At 36.8% G+C, this 24,271-nt stretch overlaps 3 protein-coding genes across 4 annotated transcripts; 2 read left to right on the plus strand and 1 right to left on the minus strand.

Moving 5' to 3' along the window:
- Positions 1-2,897: 2,897 nt before the first annotated feature.
- Positions 2,898-8,122, plus strand: LOC113764826 (serine/threonine-protein kinase PBL27). The gene is made up of 5 exons (XM_027308837.1): positions 2,898-3,335; positions 4,021-4,217; positions 4,398-4,587; positions 6,590-6,981; positions 7,152-8,122. Exons 1-5 carry the CDS (start codon positions 3,206-3,208, stop codon positions 7,779-7,781), a joined length of 1,539 nt encoding a protein of 512 aa, XP_027164638.1. The 5' UTR covers positions 2,898-3,205; the 3' UTR covers positions 7,782-8,122.
- Positions 8,123-8,490: 368 nt separating this feature from the next.
- LOC113764819 (ISWI chromatin-remodeling complex ATPase CHR11) lies at positions 8,491-18,487 on the minus strand. Of its 2 annotated transcripts, none has more exons than XM_027308827.1 (25): positions 18,179-18,487; positions 17,397-17,531; positions 17,181-17,287; positions 16,477-16,589; positions 14,646-14,743; positions 14,366-14,545; positions 14,062-14,283; positions 13,437-13,571; positions 12,607-12,889; positions 12,448-12,521; positions 12,043-12,263; positions 11,873-11,960; positions 11,676-11,769; positions 11,396-11,584; positions 11,263-11,294; positions 11,081-11,157; positions 10,911-11,000; positions 10,702-10,771; positions 10,549-10,603; positions 10,412-10,470; positions 10,135-10,300; positions 9,643-9,821; positions 9,341-9,556; positions 9,119-9,214; positions 8,491-9,022 (listed from the first exon to the last, which is right to left on the minus strand). In XM_027308827.1, exons 1-25 carry the CDS (start codon positions 18,425-18,427, stop codon positions 9,005-9,007), a joined length of 3,246 nt encoding a protein of 1,081 aa, XP_027164628.1. In that variant the 5' UTR covers positions 18,428-18,487; the 3' UTR covers positions 8,491-9,004. The 2 variants fall into 2 exon arrangements, with proteins under 2 accessions (XP_027164628.1, XP_027164627.1); XM_027308826.1 differs by having other exon boundaries at positions 9,110-9,214.
- A 1,212-nt stretch (positions 18,488-19,699) lies between these two features.
- LOC113765695 (lipase-like) lies at positions 19,700-24,218 on the plus strand. Its single transcript, XM_027309934.1, has 11 exons — positions 19,700-19,993; positions 20,172-20,241; positions 20,916-21,001; positions 21,171-21,236; positions 21,387-21,434; positions 21,565-21,632; positions 22,168-22,240; positions 22,329-22,490; positions 23,053-23,247; positions 23,396-23,484; positions 23,733-24,218. The coding sequence occupies exons 2-11, from the start codon at positions 20,175-20,177 to the stop codon at positions 23,944-23,946; spliced, it is 1,068 nt and encodes a 355-aa protein (XP_027165735.1). The 5' UTR covers positions 19,700-19,993; positions 20,172-20,174; the 3' UTR covers positions 23,947-24,218.
- The last annotated feature ends 53 nt before the right edge of the window (positions 24,219-24,271 follow it).

Consider the following 24,271-nt stretch of genomic DNA (forward strand, 5'->3'; position numbering starts at 1 on the left):
AGATAATCGATCTTCTTGAATTTAGATATTTCCATATTTGTATTTATCGTTTAGAAATATCGTCGTTTAAAGTCACTTTTTAATGGTATATAAACATGCAACAACAAAATGTATGTCTTGGTTTCGCTATTACGAATGTGTTATTAGTATCTTATTCATAATTATTTCCACAACTTTAAAAACAATAATGTCTTGTTAATGATGATACTAACAATGGAGTTTTAGCTTTCCAAAATTAGTAGAACTTTGTTGCATAATAACTAGTAGTACAAAACAGGTTATCAAATCACTGAGGATCTCTTTTATGAAATCAGAGTCTTGTAAGCAGTCTACTTAGGGCTAGTTTGGGGTTGCGATAACTTATTGAAAAGTACCTTTTCTAATAGAATTTTTAATAAAAGTATTTATTATGTGTTTAAGTGCTTTTAAATAGATTGTTTGGATAAATAATTCAATAAATAATTATTATATTGGATAATCTGTAATTTGAAAATTTTTAAATGTATTTATCTCTTTATTTAGTTGATAATGTATGATAAAATTTAATGTTTTATGTTTTAAATCACAAAAACTACTCTAAAAGTATTAAATTTGAGTTTTTGCTAAAAGTGCTTTTAACACTAAAAACTACGCTCCTAATTTTATGAAATGATGTTCATCAAACGCCTCAAAAGTACTTTTAACACTTAAAAGTGCTTTTTTACCAAAAGCACCGCAATTTCAAACTGGGCCTTAATATAATTTTTACATCCCTTGAAATGTTGTGTCATTGACTTATTTCTGTTTTTGGTTTAAACAAGCACGATTACACATCTTTCTATACTATCACAATAATTGACATTGGAACCTTGCACAATGTGGACTGAGACTCTAGTGATCCAAGAGTAAAATGTAAAAACAAGAAATCTAGAGATAAATGTGGTTGGACGATTTAAAACCCCAGGGAAATCTTCTGCTGCTAAAGTCTCTTAAGTTGTCGTAAGCTTAATTGACTATTATTCGTGAGACTCAATAAAATAATTTTTATCATATGTAAGCTGAAGAAAAAACAAGAAGTCAGTGAGATTTCAGTCTAGTGACTAAAATTGATACTTTGAAAAAAAAAATGAGACATTTTGAGTTCAAAGGTTTCTTTCTTTATTCCAATTCTTAAATTCCACCATTCTCCTATTAATATATATATATATATATATATATAACAAAAAAAGAAGAAAACTTATTAAGAATCTCATGCTTATGCGAGAAGGGAATTCAAATTTCAGTTATTATTGCATTTATCAAAATAAAAATAAAAATTTTAGCTGATCTAGTGACTAAAATTGAAATTTCAAAAAATTAACTATTGTGTTCAGATATTTCTTTCTCTATTCCGGTTCTGAAATTCCACCATTCTCTTATTAAAATAATATATATACAAACACACAAAAGAAGAAAACTTTATTAAGAAGCTCATGGTAATGCGAAAGGGAATTCAAATTTCAGCTATTACATTTATCCCAAAAAAAAAAAAAAAGCTAGTACTGCTTCTGGAGCGTTGGATCAAGAACTATGACGTCACAACTTTTTGATTCAACCCATCGTGTCTCCTAATCAAACGGTTCAAATCCCGCATCTCACAGTACCCCAAAAATGCGAAACAGCACATAATCATTAAATCTTTCTTTCCAACGTACCTTTTACTATTTCCTCCATCCCATTTAAAACATGTGTTAGAGTGGGAATGCGAATGTCCTTTTGTCTCTCCACTGTAAATTGGTAAATCTTTTTTTTTTTTTTTTACAGCGATTGTAGTTTGTGTCTTAAATAGCTTCAGGAACTACACATACTATACAAAAAACAATTTTGTTTTCCCCAAAAAATAAAAAAAAAATCTAAAAGACAAAATGATTTAATTTCACCGCAACTTGGCCACCAAATGTACAGTGACATCACCGCAACTCCCAAGAAGATTAACAACGATTTAATTTCACCTAATCACCTTTGAATTTTCTAATTACCGAGGGCAGTTATTAATAATAGTATATCCTCTTTCCATATAAGAAATTGACGACGACAGTTTTGATGTTGTAAATCTACAAACAAATATTAAACAATAGCTAATTATGCCTTAATAGCAAACTATATTTATTTTTTGAAAGAAAAACTTAATTCAATTCACCAAACGACAAGAACATGAAGATCACTCTGATTCTGAAGCATAAAATTGGCATCCTTGTTCATGAATTTTTAACAATCCAAGCTTTGTACCTCACCCTGATTTTGTAAATTTAAGAGCCTGTTTGAATTGATATTTTGAGAAGTTTTTGTAAAAAAAAAAATGTATTGTAACGATTTAATATATGTGAGATAAAATGTGATTAGAAAATATATTATAAGAAAACGATAAAATTTTTGGTGAAAAAATGCAATCTAAACAAGGCTAATTTTTTTTACTATTTTATAATTTTGAAAGGAAGCATTTTTACTACTCTTTTGATGATTCACGCTTCTTTGACATTTTTTCTCCAGTAAAATACCCTTATATACGAGTTATTAAGAAAAAACACACAATAAAAAAAAGAAACTTTTTAATCTCACTTCACCTTACAAATTTATCCAATTACACTTATGCCCCTAAATTTGCTTTAGTGGGTCCTGATATTCTCATGTTATCTCACCCAATATTCAACTATTTCAGCTATTTAGTGGTGACATTTTTTGTGTCCACACCAGCCAAAGTCCAAAATAAGATTAATTTTCTATGACATTTATAACTTTCTTTAACCTTCCATGTTTGGATATTTATCTTTCCAACTTTAACTACTACAAAAATCACATTTATAATGGGGTAGTGTATTTTAAAAATAATAATAATAATAATATAATATGCAAAAAATTTCTTTCTTTTTGCTTTAGTTTCTCTTTCTTTTCTTTCTAGGACATGAGTTTCTTCGATTTGTTGATCTACCCTGTCTGAAACAACAAGTTTTGATCTTTATTTTTTGAGCTTATATGTGTCACTGATGAGTGACTCATGGGTAAGAATCCCTTGAACAAAATTCATTTTGGAAAAAGTTGGGATTTTTATGAGAAAAGCGTAGAAGAGCTAGTATCATACCCTGGTGAAGAGAATAAGTATCGTTTATCTATTGATGATTATATGCAAGAAGTAAAGTGTGTCGTGAAAAGGGTCAGCTGGGTTTTGGTTGATTTGTAAGGATTTGATATGGGTGGGTGTTTTCCATGCTTTGGATCATCAGATAAAGGTGGAAATGGTGTTAAAGAAGTGGTAAAGAAGGAGTCTTTTAAGGATGGTTCAGCTGCTGTTTCACATCATGTGGACAGAGTTAGTTCAGGTATTTCCTCAAGATATTTGCTGGGTATTTGGCTTCTTCTCTTTCTATTTCTGTCCTTGGACAAGATTGGCTCTTTACTAAAGTTTTTCATGCTTCAATAGCTATTTTTGGTTTTTATTGGTTTTGATTTTGGGTTTCCAGCGTATTGTACTTGCTTTTTTTCTTTTTGGTTATGATTGTGATATCTAGTTAATTTTTATTTGTGTTTGGTAATTCTGGAAGGTATTTGATGAGAAGTCTCAATTGTTGAGCGTCAGTAAAGTTGTCACTCATTGATTTGTTTGTTTAATTTTTCTATCTGAGTTTTCCATTAGTTTTGTAGGGTCGAAAATGTTTTGGGAGATCTAGGCTTTGATTAGGCAATTCTATGATTGGTTTTCGACAATGTTGTCCCCTTGCGGTCAAAAAATTGGAACTTTATCCCCATTGTGAATGACATTTTTCTTAATAGCTTGGAATGTCATGCTACAATTATCCTTCAATGCCGTCAAAATATATGAGAGGTGGTCAGCAGCAGCTCAAATGATTTGCCTTGTGCCTTCTGAATTTGAATGCTTAGGATAAGTTATCTACATCAGCCATAGGACAAGATAAATTAAGAAGATGACACATATCTGCATACGACTATTTTATGTTTGTTTCCTCCACCCATGACCTATGTTGTGTACTGGCATCGTTTATTTAGATAAATCGAAGTCCAGGGGTGGTAATGATCCTAAGAAGGAGCCATCTATTGCAAAAGATGGACCACCTGCACATATCGCTGCACAGACATTTACATTTCGTGAGCTTGCTGCTGCAACAAAAAATTTTAGGCCGGAGTGTTTGCTAGGTGAAGGTGGATTTGGACGTGTTTATAGAGGTCGTTTGGAATCAGGACAGGTATGTTCATCTCTTCTTATCCACAAAATGGGAAACTAATTATGTGTGAGAAATTTCTGTTTCAAAACCAGAATTGCATTGGAAGAGTTATTTTTCTTCTCAGGCATCTTGTTGCAGTTTTTACAACTTTTTTTTTCCCAGTGGGTAACTTGATATTGCTACAAATGGCTGCTTTTGTAGGCTGTTGCTGTTAAACAACTTGATCGCAATGGCCTTCAGGGGAACAGAGAGTTTTTGGTGGAGGTTCTTATGCTTAGCCTGTTGCATCATCAGAATCTCGTGAACTTGATTGGTTATTGTGCAGATGGCGATCAACGGCTTCTTGTTTATGAGTTCATGCCATTGGGTTCTCTAGAAGATCATTTGCACGGTTAGACCAATTCCATGAAAAATACTCTTTTGATATTTAAACTGTAATTTTACCGTTTGTCACTTATGGTACTAGGTTTGAGTATTTTCTTCAAACTGAAACTAAACATCGATAGGAGTTTAGTTCATCATATAAAAATACCACAGAAAGCATGGCATAAAATGGTGCTTTAAGTGTTGCATATAATAAATAAAATATTGTTGGTTTTCCTTGTACAGAGTTTTAGTCATACTCAAAATTGAAGTTAAGTTTAAAGCCTACTGGTTGATTAAAGATAGATAAGCAAAAAGTACTCCAGGAAAACCTTGATTTGCGATCTTTTCATGGTGGCTGCTGTTGATGCCAGATGATTCCTATCCTGCTAGAGCAATTTTGCCACACAACTGCCTTCACAAGTCAACTTAATTTATTTCTCACCCATCATCTTCTTTGTATCTCCTTTTTTTTTTCTCTCTTATTTCTTCTCTCTTTCTGCATGAAATCCAGTTCACTTTTCCCTAATGGAGTCAATCATTCGATGCAAATCAAGCCCACTCAATTTCTCAAAGCTTAAACTTTATTCACCAAACTCATTTTCTTTCTCAATTGGATATAGAATCCATCTTGCCTATTCTTTAGAGTTTAATCGTCAAAAGAGTGAAACTCATACCCACTTGATTATGAATAAAAATCTGCGCAATTATAAAAACTTGAACCCCAAGGTACATGAAATTCCCAAACAAAATTAAGTTTTGCCTCAGATAAACAAACAAGAGGTGGGAAATAAACATATTCATCATTATGGATCCACATCTGAAAGAAAAAATGGGTTTAGGATTTTAGTCTCCTAAATCAAATTTATCCAACACATTAGCTATGAAGGAGGTGAGAATATGGAAGTGAAGGACCTAGAGGCCTGTGGGGAGGAGGGCTGGCTACCTTAATGAAGTAGGAGATAGGTCAAACAAAGAAAGTAAGAAATAATGTCTTACTGTGCGGAGGCTAATTTAGCCATTCATGACAAAATTGCTCTGGCAAAATCGAATTGCTCTGGCAATAACAGCAGCCTTTCACAAGGCATGTAATAGTGTGGAGTTTAGGACCTTTTTTCACAATATGCCTCCTCAAAAAGCATCGTACTTCATTGCTTTTTTAATCTCTATCTATGACCACTTTTGTTTATCTTTTTATGGGTCTATGCTGTTGGCGATCATGTTGGTTTTTTTTTTTTGGGGTCAAATATTTTGGCTGTTTAGTGCCATATTTGCCACCTCCACACCCTGCTTGTATGAAAAATATTTTTTCATGATGAATGTTTTAAGTTGAGTTGCTTTACTTTTTCAAAGAACAAGTATGATGCATATCTAGCTATAGTCCTTGAGTCTTATAAGCATCAGAGCCGTGTAAAGCTGCTTGTTGAATTGGCCAAAGAAAGTTATTTTATAGGATTGATGGGCTTATGAGCATGTTGTGGTGTGTGTGAAAAATTCAGTCAGTCCAATTAGGTTTGCACACTACGCTAATTCCCCCCACCCCTCCTCAAAAAAAAAAAAAAAAAACCTCTCAATCAGTCATTCAGTTCATTCCTGAACTAAATTAAGCTAGATGATGTTACCTACTGAAGTCAAAGAACATGGAATGATTACAGGCTAGATATACAGTTGGCCATGGAGTGATGGTTGGGGATGGTCAGTCTTATGTCATATTGGTGTTTCTGATTGAGGATGAAAATTGTTCTCATTGGTATTTCTGATATTAATTTTTCACTTGCGCTGATATGAATTTTGCATTATTATTGGACGTAAAAATACATAAACAAATACTAGTTATGAGTATCTACTGAATTTGTGTTGATATGATTCCTGAAAGCTTTTTGTGCTTAAGTTGGTAAATTTAGTGCTACGCATGGGAATAAATTAAAGAAGTGCTCCTCATGGTTTGCATCTCATTCTGCTTCCTTAGTGCTGCTAATTACAGTTTTGATGAGCCTAGTTGATTGCTTCATACTGGCACCTATATGCAGAACTTCCGCCGGATAAAGAACCTTTGGACTGGAATACAAGGATGAAAATAGCAGCTGGTGCAGCCAAAGGATTGGAGTACTTGCACGATAAAGCCAATCCTCCTGTCATATATCGAGACCTTAAATCTTCTAACATCCTTCTTGATGAAGGATATCACCCTAAATTATCAGATTTTGGGCTTGCCAAATTGGGTCCAGTGGGTGACAAGACTCATGTCTCCACCAGGGTCATGGGGACATACGGTTACTGTGCTCCTGAATATGCTATGACTGGTCAACTCACTCTGAAGTCCGATGTATATAGTTTTGGAGTTGTCTTCCTTGAACTTATAACAGGGCGCAAGGCCATTGATAACACAAGAGGTCCAGGAGAGCATAATCTTGTTGCTTGGGTATGTCATGATTTCTTCACACTCTTTGATGAAATTGATTTCTGCTGTTTTTTTCAGTTTGGCAGATAATTCAACAGATGCGTAGCTTCTAAAGTTGATTGTTTAGCATATTATAGTCACTCATAACAAGATTTTTCCACCCTTAAATCTTTTGTGTAATGCATCTGCAGGCACGTCCACTGTTTAAGGATCGCCGGAAGTTCCCAAAAATGGCTGACCCACTGTTGCAAGGCCGTTACCCAATGCGAGGACTGTACCAAGCACTAGCAGTGGCAGCCATGTGCCTGCAAGAACAAGCTGCTACAAGGCCTCTAATTGGGGATGTTGTGACTGCTTTGACATATTTAGCCTCTCAAACTTACGATCCGAATGCAACAAGTACGCAAAGTAACAGAGTAGGTCCATCTACTCCTAGGAGCAGAGAGGACCGTAGGAGCATGGCAGATGGAGTGGACAGTCCAGATGAGCCTGGACGTGGTTTCCATGGCTCGCCTTCCGCACACAAGAACTCACCTGATTTCAGGAAGAGAGACTCTGCCAGAGAGTTGTTGAATAATGGTGCTGAGTTGAGAAAAATTGAAACAGGTGGTGGGTCTGGACGAAAATGGGGTCTAGATGAATCAGAGCGTCCCGAATCTCAAAGAGACAGTCCTTTGAGTGCGGGTAGAGCTAGAGAAACACCAAGAAATCGAGATCTAGACAGAGAACGTGCGGTAGCGGAGGCCAAAGTGTGGGGTGAGAACTGGAGAGAGAGAAAGAAGGCAAATGCAGCGGGCAGTTTTGATGGTACAAATGATTGACTGAACCCGGATCTACTGACTACCAGCGGTTGCATATTCTAGGGTTCATCATCATGGAGAAAGAGAAGTTTGCGGTGCGTCCTCAGTGATTACCTTGGTCGAGCGAATTGTTCTTCGGAATAAGAGTTCTTGTATCCAACTACTTGTACTGTTCGTCTCATAAATCATTCTTGTAATTTGGTTTGAGCTGGATTCTTTAGTTATCTGGTTAAAAAAAGATGTAGTTATGAGGAGACAACATGGGGTTAGTGATTGTAATTTCTGAGTTATTACTGGTGACCCCGCCCAAGTGGTGTTGTATGCAATTTGTCAGTATATCTATTAGAATTTTTCAATGTCCATGATATATGATATGATAATACAAAGAGAAGTTGGAAGGAAGGCCGCTCTTTGCTCCCTTTCTTCTACGCATTGAAAGAGTTCGCCCTCTTTCGACTCGGTTTGGTCACCCGGGTTCTGGGGCTTGCCAAGGCCAATTTGTCTGAACTTCTTGAGGCTTGTTTGCAACTTACAGAAAGCTGGTAAAGTTCGTCCTTCACAATCAATCAAAGAGGACAAGACAGATTTGACGGTGAACAAGTATAACCATCAGCCCTCTTTCTCCAACAGTAAGCGTTATCAATTTGCATACTCGCAGATGGGAGGTGCTAGTAAAAATGGCGTATAACTTTTGCCACGAGTTTAAAATTAATCACAGGTTGTCACTGTCTCTCAAGAAAAATATCTCAAAAAGTCTTTGTATCATTAAGTTGCTCGCTGAACATCAGATCAATGTCCAATGCTGAGAAGCCTGTTACCAGACAATCTATCCAAGTCCAAGCATGATACAACCTCAACATACGCATTACAACTATCAAAAGTTCCCAGGAACATTTTTGTTTGAAATATTTAACCGTCCCCGAGCCAAGGAGAACAAGAGTTGAACCGTACTGCATCGAGTATGGCAATCTCAAGGAAAGTTGAATAGCCGTTTCACCCAAAACGAGCACTATAGCTCAGGTCTACTGCCATAAATCTATACAATAATAACTAACTCCTAATCTAAAATTTGAATTTATATTAATTCCTTGGAGCCGATCAATGTTGCCGCCAGTACAGACAGCAAATGCCAAAACCAATCAGTTCTTGTAAGCAGATATATTGGTTGGTCCATCCATCTTGCATCCTCCTAGTTAGAATAGCAGAGGACTACCGCAAAATGACCGTCATTTTGCATTATGGCATCACTTCCTCTTCTTCCCCTGATGAAGACACAATACATTTCCTTAAGACCCGCTGATATCAGTTTATAAACAAAATTTGCAAGATTAGCAAAACAAGAAGCATACCGAGCTTACATAATCATCCATCAGCAACTGCTTGCGCTTTTTTGAAATAGGAGGGCTCTCAGTAGCTTGCCTTGCCATTGCACGTTTAGATGGAGTCATATTTTGCTACAAAAATCAAATACAGACCATTTTGATTAGTTCTCATAAGAATTCTAGACAATTTATGAGCAAGAAAAGAACAGGTTCCACCGGTATAATGACTTCACACAACGGGGAAAAAGAAGGATCTACCTTTGCAAGCTTCTTCTCTTTACGGGCTTGTCTCTCACGTTCATCAAATTCCTGGTTTTCCCTCTCAACCAAACGAATTAGCGTATCACATCTCCTTGCAAGTTCTTGAGTGGTGCGAGACTTGACAAACCAATCAAAACGAAACAAAGGTGATGTGCGAAATGCTGACTTCAGCTCATCCCAGTTTCCGTATCCAAGTTTGTGAACCATGCATATCTGTACAGGATGAGGCAGGAAAAATAAGAGGCACACAAAATTATCAAACATGGATCGTTAAAATAACTTGCAAGTCAGTCACTCACCATGAATCGATCACACTCTTCATTGTACAATTTCCCTTTATTTTGACCATATTGGATCTTCAACTCCAGCCATGGATTCTTATAGCGATCCAATTTCTTTCCAATGGCTTTCATGATCTCATCTTTCCGAGATATTCTGGCCTCTCCTCTTTCAATGTTCTTAATGATCCTATCATAATCTGTAAAAACCACATTTCCACCATTAATTTATCATGTCAGAATAAAGAGCCCCAATAAATGATAAAAAGTAACTCCATTCCTGCTTGTACAACAGCTCTTAACACCGATTTTATTCACTTAACATCCTTTTATATTGTATTAAATGTTCACATGGCGATTAGCATTAATCTGACAACATTAAGGCAAAGAAAATACGCATCACAACCATAACACATCTGAGCATTCTCTTTAGTAGCATCAAGAAAAGCTTACAAATGTAAATTACTCAAAAATTGAGATTATATACATCACAAAACTGAGTTTATTACTCACCATTCAACTCCTTGTATCTTTCTTTGAAAACCTTTGCATATCTTTCAACCTCTTCCTCTGTTTTCCCTTCCATTTCAGTAGCAATACCTTTTATATCATTTCTGCCATACTTTTCACAGGCCCTGATAAAGGTATTGAAGTCTCTTCTACTCCATGTTGAAAACCCCTACAAGTCACAAAGTTAAGTTGAAGTAAGAGCCTTAAGCACTTCAAATTACACAAATTCGTAAAAGAAAAAATTTTAGGTATCTTAACAGACAATGTGAAGTACACTCACTTCTTCCAACAACCGCTCCTTCTCTTCCTGCTCTTCGGCAGTCAAAGGCTCTCCAACATCTACGTGTACAAACCAATCAATAAAATTTTCACATTTCAAAAGACCAATAAGCATTCATGTAATGTGAACTAACATACCTTCAGGTTCTTCCACATCTATTGTATCCTTCAATTGATTCTTTTGATGTGTTTGCTGAAAATATGAAACAAAGAAGCTTAAATAAAAGCAAAATTAAATAAGGCATATAAATATTAACAAACCAAAAGAAAGAAAGTCATGACATCACCAACCATTAGATAGCGCACTTCTTTCTCATATAGCTCACTAAGCCTCTGTGTGTTGAAGAACTGAAAGTCATGCCTTGAAAAAGGCATCAAATTTAATCCAGCAGGGAAACCCAGATCAGGAAAAGTTTAGCAGCAGATACAGTGACAACACAGCACAAAAGAGAAAAAACAAAAATTGATGTAGGTGTTACATAGACAAAAAAAAAACTTACAACTGTGGCATTCGAGGAATTCGTGGCTCTTTGGGTCTTGCAGGACCGCTTTGGCGCATTGTTTGCTTAAAGTATTCCGATTCTGAGTAACTACCATGCAAAGAGGAAAGACTATGAGTAATGAAAGACAACAAAATACACATCAAACTTCTGGTAATGTGAAACCATACTTGCGCTTCCGCTCTCTCTTAGGGGGTTCCAGCCAATTTTCACTCACAATTTTCTTGAAATCAAACTTGTTCTCATCCTTCAAAAAGAAAACAAGAAAGACCAGTGGGAGAAATAGAAGCCATATGTCAGCATGGAAGACATCCTGATGACAAACAAACCAACAGTATAAAAACAATTCTACCTTTTCATCATCAAAATCATAGAAGTCAGCAGCTGCAGAAGAATATCAACTTTTAGCCTCAAACACAAAAGTAGCAGGAAAAGAAGATAACAATTTAATGACTACAGATAGATCAAACATGTGGATGACATACAGTCGTCCATTTTGAACTTAATTGCATCTTCTGTGAACTTCTTCATCTTTGCATCAAGTTCAGCTGTTGCCTCTTCTCCTTTAGCAATTATCCGATCTATATCTTCATCAGTTATTGTACTATCTTTGGAACTGAAAACCATCTCTGCCCCAAATCTCACCATTTGCAGCAACTCATCTTTATTAACAGCTGCACCAAAACCATTCAGGATCATATTTCAAGCACACCAATTTCTCAAGCAACCTAGTGTAGCCAAAAACCATGTGGAATAAAATCTTACTCTTTTGTTCAGCCAACCTCCCTTGCTGGATAACCAAAGCATCAAGTGCAAGCTTCTTATAAGCCCTCTCAATCACTTTTTCCTCAATTGTATACTGCCAATAACCAATTAACAACTATTACTGCACTTTTCAATGTAGCCTACTTCTGACTACCCACATTCCAGCTCACCAATAAGTTAACTAAAACGAGTCAAACCTCAGTGCAGAAACGGAAGACTTGTACTTCTTTCTTCTGCCCAATTCTGTGAGCACGATCCTGGGCCTGTAAATCCACCTGTGGATTCCTAAAGATGACGAAGACTAATGAAATTAGCATACAGTAATCCAAACCAGTATCAACAAGTAACTAATGCTGACAATACATACCAGTCACTATCGTAGAGAATGACCACATCTGCAGTTGCAAGATTAATACCAAGCCCTCCAGCTCTAGTTGACAACAAAAATACAAATTTTTCACTCCCTGGTTTGTTAAAGGCATCAATGGAAGCATCACGATCTTCCCCACCAGTATTGCCGTCAATGCGACAATACAGGTATCCACGGTACATCAAATAGTCTTCAAGAATGTCAAGCAACCTCGTCATCTGCATCACATCATGTCAAGGCATTACTAATCAAAATGTCAATATGAAGCAGAAAAGAATTTACTAAGACTAGAAATGAAAGGACTGGTGAGGCACATAATCCTCTGGAGGCTTAAACAGTACAGTTTTCAATTATTGTAAGCTTCACCTAACAAATAGTAGCTAGAAGATTAAAAAAACAAACCTGTGAGAATATCAACACCCGTGAATCACGCTCTTTTAACTTGGGAAGCAGCTTATCCAAAAGAACCATTTTGCCTGTGCAGATCCATTAGGGGGGAAAAAGTTCAAAGGAGTCCAAACATAGATTGCCTTCATGCTAGAGAGTGACAAAGAGCATTACCAGCATTCTCTATCAGATGGTCTCCTGTAGTATAAGGAGGTCCAGGTTCAGCACCTTGGAAAAGATATGGGTGGTTACAACATTTACGTAGCTGCATTGCAATATTAAGAAGACGTTTGCGCTCTCCACCAGCATTTACGACTTCAAGATCCTTCTGTAAAAGAGCTCTGTAGTATTGCTTTTGCATCTGGGACATACCAACTTTAAGGATCGTTTCCTTCTTTGGAGGCAAACCTTTCTCGACATCTGATTTCAACCTTCTCAGAAGGAAAGGCCGGAGAACCTGTTATTGCAATTATCAAGTTAAGAACATCAATAACAGGGGCAAAAATAGGAGAGTTATCAGTGGAACAGATTTTACACGATCACGTGGATCACAGAAAGAGCCATGTCCAAAAGTAAACTCTCTTAATCATTTCTAAAAAAATCAAGTATTTAATAGAAACTATAATTGTGGTCAATGTACAAGAGATTGTAGGGAATACAGCAGAATGAGAAAAGACAAATAAGATTACTATAAGGGTCAGAGAAGACTAAAATAGCTCACCAGCCAGGGGTGGCGTATAAAAAGAGGTTGCAACAAAAACAGCAAGATCGATTAAGTGAAAGGCATCTAAACAAATATTTCTAAACTAATAAAAGGAAACAGAGCTTTCCGCTATGTATATGTATATAAACCCGCATAAAGCACAAATAACAATTCAACCAATAGTGAGTTATCATACCAAGAAAATACAGTAAAAGTGGTCTGTTTCGTTTTGGCAACTCATTGAACTTCAGGTCAATTGCAGTAATAACATGTAATGCATGAAAACACTGTACTAAAGTACCTTGTGAAGCTGCTGCACAACCTCCTGCTGGTCATTCTCACCAGAAATTTGGAACCATTCATCAAAAGTTTCAGCTGAACTGAAGATCTCCGGTAGCAAAAAGTTCAAAAGAGACCACAGTTCATGAAGGTTATTCTGCACAAGTACTTTACATATCAAGAATACTGAATCCGAGATATGAGAAAGACAAATAGAACAACTTTAAGGACAACAATACCATTGTTCAACACACAGTTGGCCAAACCCCCCCCCCCCTCCAAAAAAAAAAAAATTTCTTCACAAACTTCTGCATGCTCTAATACCAGTCATCCTAAATAAAATGAAACTCAACAGGAACTAGAAAATTTCTTCTGAGAGATGTTTCAGCCACTACATGCAAGAAGCAATTTACTTCAGGAGAATTACACCCTGAAAAAAGACAATGGTTTTCGTACAATATGCAAGCACATCAAGCATATAACTCAGAGAGCACTTTTTGTCACTCATCTCTTATCACATGGCAACCATACTTTCAAATGCAGGCAGGGATTTGTCAAAAGACAAACTGACAAATCAACACACTACTTGGACAAAAATTTGCCACATCACAAACTTTTAATCACTGTGCAGAATACTGAAAAATTACCTGCAGTGGTGTCCCAGTGATAAGAAGCCGATAATTAGTATTGTAAAGCCTCATCGTCTTTGACAGAAGAGAATTCTCATTCTTGATTCTATGAGCTTCATCAATTATGATGTAGCGCCAGCTAAAGCGACGTAAAGCAGACTTCTCTTTAATGGCCATCTCAAAACTTGTTACACATACATCAAATTTCCCAGCAACAAGCAACTCCTCACGGATATATTTCTGTACCATTAAAAGTTAAGAATTTACACATCTGACAGCTTTCAGCTGAAAATGAACATTTAGAAGGGTCACATATCCTTACTCTTTCATCTGGATTACCAAGGAACTTTACAGCACGAAGCACAGGGCAAAATCGACGGATTTCATTCATCCAATTGCCAAGTGTAGATTTCGGAGCAACAACCATATGAGGACCAGTTATTCCTCGGTATTCATGGAGGTATCCTAACAGCGAGATGGTTTGCAATGTTTTCCCCAGTCCCTTTAACCATCAACAGTAGCACCAGATATAGAGAAATTAAATATCAGCCACTGAGCATGTAAACATAGAAAATTGAATGCTAATTGGCCCACAATCATACCATTTCATCTGCAAGGATTCCATTTATACCATTCTCATAGAGTCGTATAAGCCAGTTCAAACCAGCAAGTTGATAGTCCCTCATCTTTCCCTGAATACCTGCAGAAACATAATTGAAATATAGTCATAAATTACATGATAAAACACCACCTAAGCAGAAAAGCTAGTGACACGAGAACTAGTAAACCAGTCCACTAGCAAGATGATTAGAAAAGAAGATAATTACAAAAAGTATCATTAGTCAATCCAACACTCCACTGTTTGTAAGGAACAATAAAGTGCATAACCGTCAGTAAGACGCCAAAATCAGTAAAACACATTGGGTTTGTTTGGATTGGCTTGATTTCAAATAAAAAAATTTACTTCACAAATTTCAACCACCTTTTTATCTTCCCAACCACCTTTTTATCTCACATACATCACATCATAAAAAGTGCTACAGTAATTATCTCAAATAAATCATGCAAATAAACTCTTATCCAAACAAACTCATTGGTTTTGGAAGTTCACTTTATGCAGTTGAGAAGTTGTAATCTAGATTATTCTTGACTTTAAAACAGTTTATAACCATACACTCAAGCACCATAAGTAAACAAACCAATTGTTTCCTAATGAAGGATATTCTTCACAGGAAAAAGAGTTGTTTATTCCTTCCAACAGATTCCACTGAAAATCATTGCTGCACATGCAAATGCAGTGGTTTTCCAAGCTACAGCCTTATTGCAACTACAAGGGAATTTTTACATCTCAATATCCGCTTAAAACTGTGGAAATATAATGATCTCTTTCACTGGAAAGAATTTTTATTGGTGCCCAGAACAGGAGGTTGCAGGTATACCATGATTTTAAATTAAAAGAGAGAATTCAAGAAATGGAAAACTTATTCACTCCACCAAAAGTAGACTTAGACCCTCGCCTCCAGAGGGATATTAGCATACAACTATTCAATCATAAACAAAGAACAACTAAAGAAAGACTATAAACATCATATGAGTTCCATAAACTATCCTAAGTAGGAACTACCATAAAGAAGAGCTATCAGAAAAGAAGGACATAAAGCTACAAGAGATAACATCTGAGGAACTCATAAACAACCATAAGAGAAGCTACTAATCGGTACATTGGAATCCTTGACTCTGTTTACTTCTAGGAAATAGCAGGCGAGGAAGAGAACTACTGCCTTACTTAGCCGTAAGAAAATCTCTCTTACGAGTATTGTGGACTGAAGACTATTCAGTTGACCATGTGAGGAATTGAAGAATTAAACTTGGACCTCTCCCGGAGAGACCCCACACTCTTGAATTGCTTTATTTGATATCCACAAAGTATTATCTAACATGACCACAAAAACCAAGCAGGATCTGGTATTATCGTAAGGGATTTGCCTTTTCTATTGATCCCTACAAATTGGATAAAAACAATTCTTATCTGAAAAACCTTTACATAAATGATAGCCAGCCCATCTTTTAATCTCTGTCAACGACTCTTCTCCTCCCCAGCTGTGCCCATGTCACCATATCATATTAGAAATTAACGAATCACACAAACCCATACACAACACCCATACATGAGTGCATGTAATATAGCTTAGAATTTAGCTAGTGGAACCTATATCTACTTCCAGTAAATTGAAATGCACAACAAGATTTGACTGCATCAGGACCAAGTCAAAATGATAAGATTTGATACAATGCAAATTCCACCACAAACCTTAAAACAAGAAACAAGTCCACAAACATACCATGCACCTATAGATCTATAAAGAAGGAAGGAAAATAAAAGAAATATTAAAGGTTTATCTCTTGATATGTCAAAGGCTGTAAGATAATTACAAGAAGGTTGTGCAACAAGTCTAGTATTTCCTGTTCCAGAGAGACCATCTTCCTCCTCTTTGAGACATTCTTCATCTTCTTCCTCTTCGGTAAGCTTCGACGCATGGCGACCCCTGAATCAAAAAGGTAAGTAGAGAACAATCACCACATTTTACCAGATATGAACACCTTAGGACGACTTTGAATGAATAAGTAAAAATATGAGTAGTTGCGCAACCTTCCTAAACCATAGAGCTTTCAGTGGACCAAAGATGTAGCACTAATAAATCAAACTTAACAGACCATGGTCCCAGCCCACGAGGCATGCAGTAGAACCATTTATTGACTCTGTATAGTCAAAGTCAGCCCTTTCAGCACCCAAACAAATTGGAGGCAGACTCGGGCGGTTTTGGAGGGAAAAGCAGAAGTTATCACCAACCAGAATTGCACAGACAAATATGGTAATTAGTTGAGATCACTAGGCAAAATCTCGAAATGAAATCACCAGAGAAGGCTGCCAAAAAAACTATTCCTCCCCAGCCCTATTATCCAAGGACTAGAAGGGAATTTCAGAAAATAAAAATTGCTGCACTGAACTATTATACGACGACTAGAGTGCATTTAAAAATACTAAGGAGGACTGTTGTCCTACAATGGCGAAACCTTGTCCTGAACTCTGATAAATATCACAACAGAAAATACTTGCATGCCATATTACCCTATACCTTCCTTTAGCCTTCTTCTGGGGAGCAGACTGTTCTCCTTTGGCAAAATGGGCAAATAACTCTGTCTGCTGAAGTAGATACTTCAAACGCCCTTTTCCTTTGTTGTTCTGCCATTCAAAGAACAATATCAACATAATATCCTGCAAACACTAAAAGGATGCTTGGAAGTGGAGAAGGCAAACCCTCATAGCACTAATGTGATAACTGAATACCCACCATGTCAGCATCAATGGCAGCATTTTGAGCATCCAATATTTCTTGTATTTTTTGTTTTTTCAACTTTTGCATTTCTTTTAGCCTTTCTTTTTCACGCTTAGCAACTGCAGTGCCCACATCATTGCCATTTCCTTCCTGTTAATAGGGTCATATATACGCACAAAAACACTCAAACAGCTTTCTAATCCAAAACTTAGTAATTACAAAAGCAAGCTATTATTTTTAACAGCAACATAAGCAGCTCTGCAGGATGTAGCTCAAAAGACCTCAAATTTCCCATCCACTTCTCTTTCTGGAAGTAAATATAGCAAGCAAACAGCCATAAAACGACTAATAAACTTTAGCCATGTATATCTCCTAAAAAACCCAGTGCATGCGCACAAGTGTCATATATAAAGACAATGCACCAAAAAGCAGCGAACTCTACCCCAAACAGATCAAACTTTCCAGACAACAATATGCCACCTCTAACATCAAATCTTTTAGTAAACAAACCCTATCAAACACACATGCAGACGCTATCTGTATCAACTCAAAAACTCAATGCATGCACCAAAAAAATTAACTAAATAAATAAACGTAAAACAAAATCCGAACTAAAAGCCAAAGGGAATAAAATATCCAACCACCACTAAACCGTAAAATAAAAAATTGGGAAAACAAACTCTAACCACCACACATACTCTCCACAAAGCAGACACTACAGATCTACTAATGAACAGGCAATTAATCCAAATAAAAATTAACAAAATAACCAAGAGACAAATTAACTATTCAACTACCTCCTCGTCGTCGTCGTCCGGCTCACCACCACCATCGTTAGCGGCAGCATCATTTTCTTCTTCGTCGGAATCGTCGGCAGTTCTCGCAACGGCTTCGAGCTCCTCCTCATCTTCTTCTTCTTCAACTTGATCATTAATATTAACTCCTCGCTCCACTTCCTCATCTTCCGATGAATTTGACAGCGGCTCCTCCTCCTCCTCCTCCGATGACGGAGATGACTCCTTCATAGCCCGAGTACCTCTAGCCATTGGAAATCAAGGGTTTTCTCTTTTCTTTGCCTTTTTCTCGATTCCTTTCGCCGAAGCAACAGAAAAAGTGAAGAACGTGAAATAAACTGCAAAGAGTCTACTAAAATAAATACGTTTTCTTTATTATTTTTTCTTTTTGCATTTTTTGGGCTGAAAAGTCATCGTCTTCCCGCCATGTGAGTGGGTGTGAAAATGGATTTCCCGCCAATGGGCTTATGTGGAGTAGGGTGTGGGGAACACGACGTGGGCTTGGACTTTGAAGGGGCAGTCATTTGGGCATTTGTGCCATGAGGAATGGTCCTTTCGCTGGGTTGAGCAGATATTTTGGGCTCAGAAGCTGGCAAACAGATTCCACACGAATATTCTGAACCAAAAAAAAAAAAAAAACCAATTATTCTTTTTGTCGCCAATTTTCTTTTTTTTTTCCCTGTCTTGTCAAAAGTTCTTATTACATTCACTCTACAAATAAAGTATGTATCAGCTACAAAAGTAATTGAAAGAAATGTTTTCTAAAATAGAAAAGTGACTAATAATTAATACTAATTTTGCAGTTCACGCACTCTACTGCAAGCAAGCAGAGTACGATAAATTAAATCTCAAAAAAAAAAAAATGGAATCAATCCCTATTGATTCCTCTTAAATAATATTTTGGATTATGGAAAAATAGGATTTGAGATTTAAGTTGATTTTACTCTACTTTAATATTAACTATCGGACGTTATATACCAAGAAAAGAAAATAGAAAAGCCAAAACTTGAATTTTCTTTCCTTTGCTCTCTCATGAATTCAAAAGAATGTTCCATTCCAAAGAATAAACATCCAACCTAGGCTCTATGTATAATTTGGGGCAAAATCATATGGGGGTCAAAATTGATTAATGATTTTTTTTTTTTTTCGACACAAGGGTGTCCGGATCAATCCTTACGGGGCCCGACTAATCCCTTGCGGCCCGGGCCTTGGCGTCCCAACCCGACCCAAGCACGGTAAGTGCGCGGAGGGGAATCCAGCAGCGCAGGGACTCGAACCTGGAACCTGGGACCTAGAGTTTTACCAGAAGGAGGTGCTGCCGCTGGACCATTCACGCGGGACGATTAATGAATATGAGAGTGTCAGAATGTAGGTTGCCTAATTTTAAAAGAATATCCAATCCTATTCCAAATACAATAATGTATAGTGGGGTCAGCATCGTTACCTTTGACACAGATATGCAGTCTTTTACACGTCAAGGTATTTTGGATTTTTCCAAAAACAAAACCCCCACAAAATCTGTTTCCTCCACTCATATTCTAGCCGACGTTAAACATTCGACGACACGAGGAGAATAATTATAGACACCGCTTCAAAAAGCCGCTGTACTTGGAATCATTCCGGCATCTTTTAGCCACGCTTTTTTTTTAACTTCTCCCACAACACCAAGTTGCTGAAAGCTCTATCACAATTTACCCGTCGTCGCTTTGTTATTCTTGAGCCGTGCCGTTTTCGCCCGTCGACGGTTGCCGGAATACCGCAAGCCCAGTCCTTTCTTATCTTGAAGCTCTGGGTTTTGTCAAGGAACCTCTATAGCGGGTATTTAGATTTTATTTTTTCTGAATTTAGAATTTTGTACTTGCAGAATTTGCCCTAATTTTAGTGCTTATGGATCTTAATTTTTTAACATTGTCCAGCTTCAAACAAGTAAAATATTCTCTTTTTTTTTGGGGGTTTTGAGAGACATCTTGTCTTTCTTTTTTATTATTTTGTGCAGAGGATGGCAGCTAAATGGTGGTTAGCTGCGGCAATTTTGATATCTTTATGTGCAACTTCGACTGGAAGAGGTAATTAATTAGTTAGTAAAGTTGATGCTTTGGAAGTTTATTTACGTAATTTGGCTGTTAACTGACTGTTGGAAGAATTTGAAGCTATAGATTGCATAGTTTAGGTCGTGATTTATGTTGAGTTATGCTTTGAGTTAGAAGAAAATGTGAATGTGATTTCTTGAAGTTGTGCTTGTTTAAATGAGCAAGGGATTTTTCCTCTAGAGAATCTAGGAATTTAACAAGAACATTGAAGCATGGAGTTCTTCAAGGAGGTATCCTTGCGTATAGTAATGTGCTTCCATTATCATGAGAGTACGTGAATTTTCGTTCATTCTTTTCTTGCCGGGTGAAAATCTATCTTGAGTGCCATGAGCATGGTTTACATGAGAAGAGGGTAGCTCTTGATTTCAATAATGTTTTTCAATGTCTGCACTTGAATGAAGGGAACTGGACATTCACGTGTAATGAGTATGCAACAAGCACTTACTATTTTATGACTGTAAATTTCCTGAAATGATTTTGGAAAAGACTAATCTAAAATGCTAAGATTAGTAATGGGGATCCTTTTCTGTTTCTGTTCTTTTCTCGTGTTGTGTTTTTCTTAACCTTGAGTCATAAAATATGCGAACTTTTTGACTCACTTTGTTGTGGTAACTCCAATCTCATTTATCTTTTGTTGTTTTTTGGATCAGAGCTTAAGGTCAAGATCAAGCACAAGGGTCATCTGCCAGTGTACAATCACACACTTGCAAGAGTATTGGCAGAATATGCTTCAGCAGTAAGTTTAGGCACCAATATAGAAGCTCAACTCTATGTTTATACAACAATTGATCCATACCTAGTAGCTTTTACTTTTAGCATACGTTGTATTACTAAGACACTTTGTGGTTTAATTCTGAGAAATTCCATACCGACAATGCATCTGAAGGAAAATTTGGCACTCGCAGGTCTACTGGTCAGATACAACACAATTATTTACTTGGACATGTGAAAGATGTAATGATCTCACCGAGGTACTTTACAAGCGTGACCACTTTATACTCAGCTGATTGAACTAATGGAATTGCGGGTCATTGATGCATGATTTTTCCCCCTTTTTTGGCTAGTATCACAGTAATGGTCAATTATGTGTCTAAGCAAAGAAATTTTCTATATTGAAGCAGGGTTTTGAAATGATAGAGCTAATTATTGATGTCCAACGCTGCCTCCAGGTGTGTTTTTGCTGTATAATGGAATGAGGACGGTGGATTGGATTCCAATTTTAACTGTTTGATCCAATTCTTCTCCATTTCTTCCCTTGATGGTGGCATTGTTGCTTACAGTTTCTTATAATTGCTGCAGGCATTTGTAGGAGTAGCAAAGGATCTCAATGCTATTATAATTGCATTTAGAGGCACTCAAGAAACCAGGTTTCATTATTTTCTTACTCCATGTTGATATGTTGTTTATCTCTCAATACAGACTGTTTAGTGAAGTAAAAGGGCCTTGCTCTAAGTTGACAGTTGGAGTTCATTAATTATGTCCATTTATGGGCTAGAAACATGACTACATGTCCTTTTAGATTTTCCCAGAACTTAAAATATTCCTTTTGCATCCAAACAGTGGAGGGTCTGCAGCCATTTCTAACACCGAGATGGATGACAGGAGTGAAGTTTTCTATTAGCTATTTGCTTATCATATTTAGTACATAATAGCAAGTGATAATTGGGTCTAAGACCTAACTACAGGACAGGGTAATAAGATCGTTCCAGACTTGGACCTCTTATAAAAAAGTCGATAATATCTGAAATATCGACTATCTTAATATGATTATTTCATGTTCTTATTTCAGAGTGGAGGGTATTCGCTTATTTCATGTGCTTTAATATGTCTTCGCTGACTATCTTAGCCCAAATGTTCTGTCATATTCTGATTTCCTTGGGTGGGTTAATTCGTTCGGTACAGCATACAGAATTGGGTTGCAGATTTGTACTGGAAGCAACTTGACATAGATTACCCTGGAATGGATAATGCAATGGTGTGTGCTACATTTAGTTCTGAGTTATGTCTTCATTCTAGATTCTTTATGGAGCAAATTGTGTTCATTTGTCTCTACATTGTTTCAGGTGCACCATGGTTTTTATACTGCATATCACAACACAACTTTACGTCCGGGAATTCTAAGTGCTGTTGAAAGAGCAAAGGAGTTATATGGTGATATTAAAATTATGTCGACAGGGCATTCAATGGGAGGAGCTATGGCTGCTTTCTGTGCACTGGATCTCACGGTAATTGTGACCTTGAGATCTTTGAAGTTTTTAATTTCTAAACACTTTGTCTTCTATATATGTCTCCTGGATACACGACTGATTAAATAGGGATACTATTACTATATCATGATCTTTTTGAGTAGTGTTTTGTTGGAATTGTTGTCTTTGTGCTCTCGTTTCCTCCATATTCACTATTCGTAATCCTCCTTACACCCCCATTTAAAGAAAATTTAGGAGGAAAAGGGAGGAAATTTTCTTTAAAGTGTTCTTTGATGGCTGAACTAGCATACATAGGCGCTTGCTATATACTTCTATTTTTACAAAATATTTGGTTGTGCCACCCTTCATGATGTAAGGTCAATAGGAGACCTGACGTGGTCTTTTCTTTGCATTTTTAGCAAATGGAGCATGGAATGATTAGTATGTGTAGAAAGTTTATTTAAGGGTAATTAGTGGAGAGTTGCATCTCTGGACGAACATTAGGAGATTGTGTTGAACACTTTGTGCTTTACCAGGATATGTGTTAGGTTATTCTGGGGATATCTTATCATTGATCAAAGCTTTCTCTGCTTATTCCCAGGTCAATATTGGAGAGAAAGATGTTCAGGTTGTAACATTTGGACAACCTCGAATTGGTAATGCAGCTTTTGCATCCTACTATAGTGAATTCGTTCCTCGCACAATTAGGGTTACACATGAGCATGATATTGTGCCTCATTTGCCGCCTTATTATTATTATTTCCCTCAGAAGACGTACCATCACTTCCCAACAGAGGTAATCCTCTAATAAATTGGATCTTGTGTGGTTGGGTACATGCATAGTATTTTGATCAAATTGTGCATACTAGGTAAAGTCAAATAACATGTGTCGTTTTCTGAAATTGCTTTCTAGCTTTTTCTCAAATTAATACTTGGATTTGCAGGTGTGGCTTTATAATATTGCTTTTGGAAGTTTAGTTTTTATGATTGAGAAGGTGTGTGATAGTTCTGGTGAAGATCCGACATGTAGCAGGTGAATTTTCTCTTAATTGACTCCTAAGATGTAGAAATTGTTATTTTGAATGATTATTTCTGCGCTTGCCATGAACTTGAGGATGAGAGGAAGTTGATGACAATGAAGACACTTGGTTGGCCATACAGTATTAAGCATTTGTCCCTTGTTTCATTGACCATGAAAGACATATTAAGTTGTTTTAGCTCATGTATACGTCTGTTCATTGATGGCACAATTATCTGAAAAGTTAGCAAAAACTTTTGCAGGTCAGTGTCTGGAAACAGCATTCTTGATCATTTGGTGTATTATGGTATTCAAATGGGTAACGAGGAAGGAGTTTCGTGCAGAATAATCCTGGATCCTCGTGTTGCTGCATACAGAACCATGGATATTGACGGAAATTTTGTGTTAGCTCGAAATTTATCATCCACTATTTTGAGAAGAAGCTCGGAAGTGAAGGGTCAGGTGGATTCAATGTAGATATGTTGTTACTTGTACATAGACGAGATGTTGCCGCATTCTTTTGATCCTTTCCCTGGGACTCTGCATCTTTGAAGTACACTGCTGAAAATTGGTACTTCTCTGGAATGGTTTGGGAAAAACTACTTGTATATAGTTAGTAGATTCTATTTCCTGAAACGAAAAGGGGGACTGCGACTGACTTCATCATTGTTTATGTAAATACATTAATTGTTGATATATACAAAGATTAAGCAACTGGGAGGTGATGGAGTTGCTGGTCATTCTCCACATCCAAGCTGCTTTCCCTAAACCACTCCCCACCCCCCCCCCCCCCTCCTCCTAC

The sequence above is a fragment of the Coffea eugenioides genome, chromosome 3, assembly GCF_003713205.1.
Source record: "Coffea eugenioides isolate CCC68of chromosome 3, Ceug_1.0, whole genome shotgun sequence".
NCBI lineage: Eukaryota > Viridiplantae > Streptophyta > Magnoliopsida > Gentianales > Rubiaceae > Coffea > Coffea eugenioides.

Coding starts and splice junctions, on each gene's coding strand:
- LOC113764826 (XM_027308837.1), top strand. CDS start 3,206: ATGGGTGGGTGTTTTCCATGCTTTGGATCATCAGATAAAGGTGGAAAT. Junction 4,218..4,397: donor GTCGTTTGGAATCAGGACAG/GTATGTTCATCT, acceptor CTGCTTTTGTAG/GCTGTTGCTGTTAAACAACT. Junction 6,982..7,151: donor AGCATAATCTTGTTGCTTGG/GTATGTCATGAT, acceptor ATGCATCTGCAG/GCACGTCCACTGTTTAAGGA.
- LOC113764819 (XM_027308826.1), bottom strand. CDS start 18,427: ATGGCTAGAGGTACTCGGGCTATGAAGGAGTCATCTCCGTCATCGGAG. Junction 11,961..12,042: donor ATTCTCTACGATAGTGACTG/GTATGTATTGTC, acceptor CGTCATCTTTAG/GAATCCACAGGTGGATTTAC. Junction 10,471..10,548: donor AGATGTGGAAGAACCTGAAG/GTATGTTAGTTC, acceptor TTGTACACGTAG/ATGTTGGAGAGCCTTTGACT.
- LOC113765695 (XM_027309934.1), top strand. CDS start 20,175: ATGGCAGCTAAATGGTGGTTAGCTGCGGCAATTTTGATATCTTTATGT. Junction 21,002..21,170: donor TGGCAGAATATGCTTCAGCA/GTAAGTTTAGGC, acceptor TGGCACTCGCAG/GTCTACTGGTCAGATACAAC. Junction 23,248..23,395: donor ACCATCACTTCCCAACAGAG/GTAATCCTCTAA, acceptor TTGGATTTGCAG/GTGTGGCTTTATAATATTGC.